At 49.7% G+C, this 7,634-nt stretch overlaps 1 protein-coding gene across 1 annotated transcript in view; it reads left to right on the forward strand.

Moving 5' to 3' along the window:
- Positions 1–7,634, forward strand: part of SNTG2 (syntrophin, gamma 2) — a 74,437-nt gene that overhangs the window by 41,270 nt on the left and 25,533 nt on the right. Inside the window, exons 9-10 of the mRNA XM_010848438.1 lie at positions 4,524–4,653; positions 6,840–6,878. Of these exons, the coding sequence (XP_010846740.1) occupies positions 4,524–4,653; positions 6,840–6,878 (169 nt within the window). The remainder of the gene's footprint in view (positions 1–4,523; positions 4,654–6,839; positions 6,879–7,634) is intronic.

A 7,634-nucleotide genomic window follows, 5' to 3' on the forward strand; every position in this document is an offset into this window, starting at 1 on the left:
TTCAAAGTAATTTCAATCATTATGCAAAGTGGAATTTTCAAAGGCGTGATTAATTTAGGAAGAATCTAGGGACATAAGGACGATGATGAGACAGGTTCTGCACACACGTTTGCAAGCACCGAGCTGGTCCTCCCGCCTGCTTGCTGCCGGCCCTGTGCGCTGGATGCAGTTCTGTGCCTATAATTACGTGCCCAAGCGTGCCGGGCACGGGCTCTCCCTCAGCCTGCCTCACCACCGCCCCGCGCCCGCGGGCAGCCCTTCAGGCACCTGTGTTCAGCGGCTGCGCCCTGGCTTGGGGGACAGGTTCTGTGTCTGTGGGCCGTGGACTTGGGGAGGGGGGAGGCTTGCACATCTAGAGGCGTGTTCTCCAGCATTAATTCACAAATACTCTTGCACACCTGCTCCGTGTAGCGCTGGCTAGCTGGGGGGCAGGGTGGGGAGGTGGGAAGGATGAGCAAACCCAGGAGTCCGTGCCCTCTGGAAGCTTCCTATCCATCAGGAATGCAGGGCCTGAGGTCAGAGCAGAGAGAGACCTGCATGAGGTGGTTTTCCTCCCTTTCCTTCAGTGGGACCCTGGGAGGGGCCCCACCATCTGGCTCCTGGTCAGCCCCATCGGTCAGCCCCCTGCTCCCTGACGGGCCGGGGCTCGGAGGACTCAGGCCTGGGCTCAGGACAAGAGTGACGGGGGGATAAGTTGGCTTTGGGGCAGCATGAAGGGAAAGCTATCTATTTTTTTTCTGAATTTGGTGAACTTGGGTGGTGTGGTGCCGGAATTTTCCAGTAATAGTGGCTTTTTAATAAACACACTGGTGCAGGGAAAAGGGCGCCCGCATTTAAATTGGGTCTTTGTTAATAGTTCATGTGCGTCCTTGGAGCTGCTGCTGCGTGGTGGGAAAGGTAGAAAATCTCTCTCTGGCTTCCGTGAAAAAATACCACACACGCCACAGAGGCAGGCTTGAAGTGTGACGTGTGAATGACAGTTTGGAGATGTCTTTCAAATTCTGAGGAGTATACACACTTTTTCCCTCTCATTTTGGCTAGTGAATATTCATAACTCTCGATGTGAGTAAACAGATACCAACCTCTCTGCTTCCAGACCTGAGGGCTCCAATTCATCAGAGCAGAGACACTGGTCGGCCACTCCCCCGGACACCATCCGGGTATAAGGGGACGGGACTAGCTGGGGCAGGGGGGCCTGGGTGGTTGTGGGCCGTGACTCGTGGGTCAGCGGTTCTGTGGGTCATTTTGGAATATCGAGTGTATTCGTTCTTTAAACAAAAGAACACACAACATGTTACAAAGATGATTTGTAACTCTGAGTTCTTTTTCTCCGATGTCGCAGCTTTGATGGCCAGTCAAGTCGGGTGCCGCTGGAGTTCCCCGGTACAGCTGAAGGAGGTGTTGGGGGGGGGTTGTTGCTGTGGGACCCACACAGGTGTCCAGGGCCGTGAATCACCGAGCTGTGCTGTGTGGTCGTGGAGCCGACCTAGCGGAGGTGTTGGTGCAGAGCTTCTCAGCAGGGACGGAGGGAGAGTCCGCGGGGCGGGGGGCTGGCTTCTGCCCCGGGGAGCAGCAGCAGGGCACAGGGGTGCCCCCGGGAGAGCCCGTGCTGGCGGTGTCTGTGGAGAAGCGGGAGGGGGTGTGAAGGGGCAGGAGGAGACCCAGACTGCTCCCCGACCAAGCGCAGAGCTGACGTGACGTCGAACTCGCTGTTTCTCAATCTCCTGAAAAGCTAAGCTGCATGAACGTTTAACCTTACTGGAATGGATTTCTTTTCTTAGCCAGAAACTGAATTGTTTCAATCCCTGCAGTATGGAACTGTCTTTCTAGATTTCTCTTTGAAAATCAGACTTTGTCTCCAAGTGTGAGGAAATCCTGGAAGGGGCAGACTTTTCCAAAAGCACACGGGCACGGTCCATCCTCCCCTTGTCTGGACTTGGCTGCTGCCCGGGAACTCAGGCCCCAAACACACTGCCTTCTTTGGGTGTAGGTTTTACTGCTGATCTTTAAAAGCTGATGTGTGACCTCACCGAGCAGCTGAGTCCTGGGCAGTGGGTACTCCGTGATTTCTAGTTCTGACCATGACCTTGACCATGTGGTTAAAATATTGAGAATCCTGAGCAGATGCTATGACCGTAGAACCATGAGGCAGGTTCCACCTGTGGACGGCGGAGGGGGAGGGACTTGCAGGGGAGCCTGAACGCTGCACGAGTTGAACGTTGAGAAGATAAAACCTCAGAGTTGATCGGGAGACTTCTCCATTCAAGCAAGCATGCACACGATTTGTGCAACGGACTGTAATTAGCATGACTTTTATAACAATAAGCCAAAAAGTGAATTTTCTCGTCACACTTTGCTGGCGTGTTGGGGTCTGTCATCCACGTTGATGCCAACACCTCCGCTGTTTCTGCTCAGGTAGTTTTAACTCTACTGCTTTCCTTGGCAGATAACCTCATCAGGCAGCAGTGTTTGCGTGGGATCTGTGGGTTTACTGGAATCATATTCATTATGCCGCGTTGTTTCTCCAGAATTTCCATTTCTAGTGCAGTTGGCATTTTGAAGCCCGCCATGTGCATGGGACTCCCAGAGCTTAGGCGTCTGCTTGTCTCCTGGAGCTGAAGCATGGACATGCTGGGATTCAAAGCTCACCCCTTTTCCTCAGAGAGCTGACTGTCTACACCCGGTGCCCAGGTGTTTGCTGAAGCCCTTTTTCAAACTAGGAACACCCCCTGTGTTGAGTGTTTTCTAGCATGAGAAGGTTTTGGATTTTGAAAGATACTTTTTCTTCACCTGTTGAGATGATTGTGTGATTTTTAAAAATTCTGTTGCTATGATGTATGACGTTAATTTCCAAGTGTCAAACCAACCTTGAATTCCTGGGGTAAATCCCATTGATTATGGTATATAATTCTTAATAGATGTTCCTAGATTGACTTTACTAGTATTTCATGGAGACTTTTTTCATCTATATTCAAAACAGATATTAGTCTCTAGTTTTCTTGTGATGAATTGTGGTTTTGGTATCAAAGTAAGTAAGTTGAAAATGTTCTGTTCTGTTTGGGGGAGAGTGTGAATAATTGTTATTGATTCTTCTCTGAATGTTTTGTAGACCTCAGTGGTGACGCCAGCTGGGCCTCAGCGTTTCTATTTGGTTAGTCTCTGGGGGAGAGTGTGAATAGTTGTTATTGATTCTTCTCTGAATGTTTTGTAGGCCTCAGTGGTGACGCCAGCTGGGCCTCAGCGTTTCTATTTGCTTAGCCTCTGGGGCTAAACTTGAGTCTCTACACCTGTAATGTTATCTTTTCAGATTTCTTCCTAAATCAGCTTAAGTAGTTGTATCTTTCAAGGATTTGTCCATTTCATCTAATTTCTCTCATTTAGTGACCATCGTTGTTCATGTAACTTCTTTAAAACCCTTTTTGTTCCTGTAATATTGATGGCAACAGTTCCACTTTCACTTCACATGCTGGTATTTTGAGACTTCTTTCTTTTTCCCTTGGTCCATATAGCTAAAAGCTTACCAGTTTTGCTATTCTTCTTAAAGAACTAGATTTCGCTCACGCTGATTTCCTCTTCTCTGCTTCATTAATTCAAGCTCCCATCTTCATTATTTTCTTCCTTCTGCTTTCGCCGTATTTAGTTTGTTCTTCATCTGTATGTATATACACATATATATTTAAAATTACTAAAGAAATGTAAATGCTTACTAATATTTAAAAAAAGCAGGAAAAGAGGAGCAGAGGAACAAAAATTATGTGAGACACATAGAAAATGAAAAGTAAAATGGCAGACACAAGTCTAACTGTACCAATAATAAAATTATATTTGAATGATTAAATAACCCAATTAAAAGGTAAATTTTTCAGACTAAATAGAAAAAACAAGATCTATCTTCAAGAGACACATTTTAGATACAAATAGATAAAGAAAAGATGAGAAAGATATCATCAGCAGTAAACACAAGAAAGATGGACTGGTTACAGTAGAGCCATACAAAATAGAATTTTAAACTAAAATTGTTATTAGAAATAAAGAGGAGAGGGTATTTTTTTAAAGATAAATGTTTAAATCATCAGGAAGAGATAACAATTAAAACTATATGTGCACCCACACAGAACCCCAAAGTACACGGAGCTAGAGCCAGCAGTGCTGGAGGAGGAGCAGACGATTCAGCAGTGACAGTGGGGGGCCTCGGGAGCCAGTTTTAACAGGGGAAGGAAAGGCCAGGTAGAACCTCAAGAAGAAACTGGGCTCCAACAGAACCATAAGCCAAACAGACCCAGTGACGTCTGGAGAGCCTCCATCAGCAGGAGGAAGTGATACACTGAACTTAGTTTCAGTATATCTGCCTAGGGGACTGAGACAGGTTCCTTTAGCCCACAGCTTGAGCTGTGCCTCGCGTGGCGGCAGCGTGGCGTTGCCGAGCAGGGCTGACGGGGGCTGGTGACAGCACCGCCCCCTCCCACTCCTGAGGCACCCGGCCCCAGCGCTTCCTCCCAGCGTCTCTTCTCTTCCTCCTTCAGGTCCAGCGCGATCCAGGTGCAGGCCCTGGATGGGGCGAGCTCGGGGCCCCTCCAGTTTCACACGGCCCAGGAGCGTGCCGACTGGCTGAGGATGGTGTCGGCCAACATCAGTGATCTGATGCTGCGAAACGTGAGCGTGGAGACGGTCCCCGTCCCTGGGTTTGCTTTTCAGTCCATGGAAATAGTCACGACTCTTTGTTATTTAAGATTAACCCTGAAACAGTTGGTCAGAACGTTAAACAGAAGCACGTACTTTTAAAGGAAGCTTTTATTTGGAGGATAATTGCTTTACGATATTGTGGTGGTTTCTGCCATTCATCAACATGAATCAGCCACAGGCATCCATGTGTCTCCTCCCTCTTGAGCTTCCCTCCCCCCTCTCACCCCACGCCACCCCTGGGTTGTCACAGAGCACTGTTCACAGTGGCTAGGACATGGAAGCAACCTAGATGTCCATCGACAGATGAACCGATAAAGAAGTTGGGGTGCGTGTGTACAATGGAGTATTACTCAGCTGTAAAAAGAACACGTTTGAGTCAGTCCTACTGACGTGGATGAACCTAGAGCCTATGATACAGAGGGAAGTAAATCAGAAAGAGAAAAGCAAACATTGTACTCTCTTTTTCAACAAATCGAATCTCTAACTAAGACAAAGGGAAAGATTAAGTCACCCGAAAGTTTCCTGGTGTGAGAGGAGAGGCTGAGTCAGGGTCTGGACTCGTCACCTTGGCCTTGTCTCTTGCCTCTTCTTTCCACGTACCTACACAGCGTTCTCTGTGAGCATATACTTTATATGTTCTCTATCCAAATGCATTGATGTAATGTGACATGTATTTGGGGAACCCAGCTCGGTTAGAGATATAATTTTCCAAAACATGGAGGAAGCTTAGAAAGAGGCACGGCCACCAGATAGTCTCAGCGGCTCTCAGCAGATCCCCAGGAGGGAGCAGGTGCTCTGTGTCCTTGAATGGTCTGTGTAATGACCAAGTCAATACTGAAATAAATGAATGTACACTAAAACCACATGGGGTGGGAGCAGCACCTAAATCAAGTCCGAAGTTCCCTAGAGCACCCTGTACCCTGGCGGTAACGTCATGGCCACAGCCGCGGGGGCTCACGGAAGGAGCAGCCCTTGGCCGAAGATGGCCGTGGACCAGTCTCGTGGTCCTCAGGCCCCACCGGGTGACTTGCCCCACTGTCCGCATTCGTGCTCCCGGGTCTGCTCTGGTCCAGGCCAGCTGGGGGCAGGCGGGGCCCTGTGTGTTCAGACGCCTGCGGCTCGAGGGGAGGGCCCCGCAGCCGCCCCCGCGGCCCTGTCTCTCTCACTCCTGACTTGCTCCTGGAAGCTGCCCAACGCTGGTTGCCTGAGCACTTTGAAATACCAGGGAAGCAGAAATGCGTGAGATTTCTATTCCAAGGACCCCAGGGGCTCTCAGCTGCCCAGTAGGTGCCATGTGCGTGCTAAGTTGCTTTAGTCACGTCTGACTCTGCGCCGTGCTATGGACCGTAGCCCGCCAGCCTCTCTGTCCATGGGATTCTCCAGGCAAGAATACTGGAGTGGGTTGCCATTCTCTCTTCCAGGGGATCTTCCTGACCCAGGGATCAAACCTGCATCTCATAAGTCTCCTGCATTGGCAGGTGGATTCTTTACCACCAGTGCCACCTGGGAAGCCCACCAGACTCTCTCTAAGACCTCAGTTTTCCAACTTGACATTTGATTTCAAGGGTATCTGGGTGCATAAAAGGTAAAGAGAAAGGCCAGGTGGTGGCAGACACACTGGGCTCCGTATGAATCTCACACTGGGGTGCTGGGCGGGCAGAGGGAAGGAAAGCTGAACACCCGCGAGCCAGAACCGCGGATGCAGAGCCCGTTCCCCGGCAGTCTTGGCTGCTCTATTACTCTGGACCTTCATGTCCTTGCTGGTTGGATTTTGCAGGATCGCTGGGAGAATCGGGGAAGGAGTGTGAGCTGTGAAACTATAGTCACCTGAGGTGGTGTGTGCAGAAGTCATTTCCCCCAGTTTTTCAGATGTTGAAGTGTAAGCTTCTGCTGCCCCATGGCTTCTCTTACATAAAGTGCCGATAATTGAGGAACAGCAGAGTCTGCGTGCTCGTCTTGGGCGTTCTATTATGAGACTTGCTGCCACACATTCCTCTGTCCTCTGGTTTGGTTTTCAGGAAGAAAAAGCATTATAAAAGAAACTTACTTCTGGGGTCAGTTCATGCAGCTAATTAATTTCAGTTGCCAATTAGACAGGTTGAATAATTACGCCATTAATAAAATTATACTGACTCCTTGCTTCCCTCTCTCTACAGATGAAAATGGCAAATAAATGCTGTTCTCCTTGTGACCAGGTAGGATTTGTGGTTTTCATGTTGATCATACAATGTTTCCAAAAGTTGCCTCTTTCTGTTTTTGAAATCTGATTTGGAAATTTTGACAGAAAAGCATTAGCACATGTGTGATGAAGTTGCAGTCCTCACCTTCAGGGTTAACTCCATAAAGCTGCTTGTTTATCCTGAAGATTACATGGCAGGAACCGTCCTGCCTGAGGGTGCCAGGTTACCAGTGAGTGATCGAGGGGCGCCTACATTTTATGAAGGAACTGTGACCAAGTGATGCCCAGATGCGACTGTGGAGGCTTCGAGGGGTTTGACGGCTGAGACCAGCCTGTATGATTCGGAATCGTCAGCATCGTGTAATTTTCTTGGCTAACTCCTTCACTGGGAAGTTTCGCTCTGGGAGGCCTTTGACAGGGCAAGTGCTGCTGCAGGCGGGGTGGGAGGAGAGTGCTGTCCTGCCCCAGCACGCAGGCCTTTGTTCCCCTGGGCCAGGGTCGCTGCAGCCCCACCTCTTCAGGAGCCCTCAGCCCATTCCTTCCAAGAGCAAAGTGAAGTGAATCAGGAAAGAACAGCTTTATTGCCTTGCCCAGCAAAGGGAGCCACAGCAGGCACGTGCTCTTAGAGCTGTGTGCCCCCCGGGGGGGTGGGGGTGGGCAGCGGGGCATCTTCTGATCCAGGTGGGAGTGCTCGGTTGTGCCCCTCTGGCAGCGGGGGGTGGGCAGCAAGGCGTCTTCTTGTCCAGGAGGTGGGGGTGGGCTGCAGGGCATC

This window comes from Bison bison, unplaced genomic scaffold (genome assembly GCF_000754665.1).
Source record: "Bison bison bison isolate TAMUID 2011002044 unplaced genomic scaffold, Bison_UMD1.0 scf7180017864266, whole genome shotgun sequence".
Lineage (NCBI taxonomy): Eukaryota > Metazoa > Chordata > Mammalia > Artiodactyla > Bovidae > Bison > Bison bison.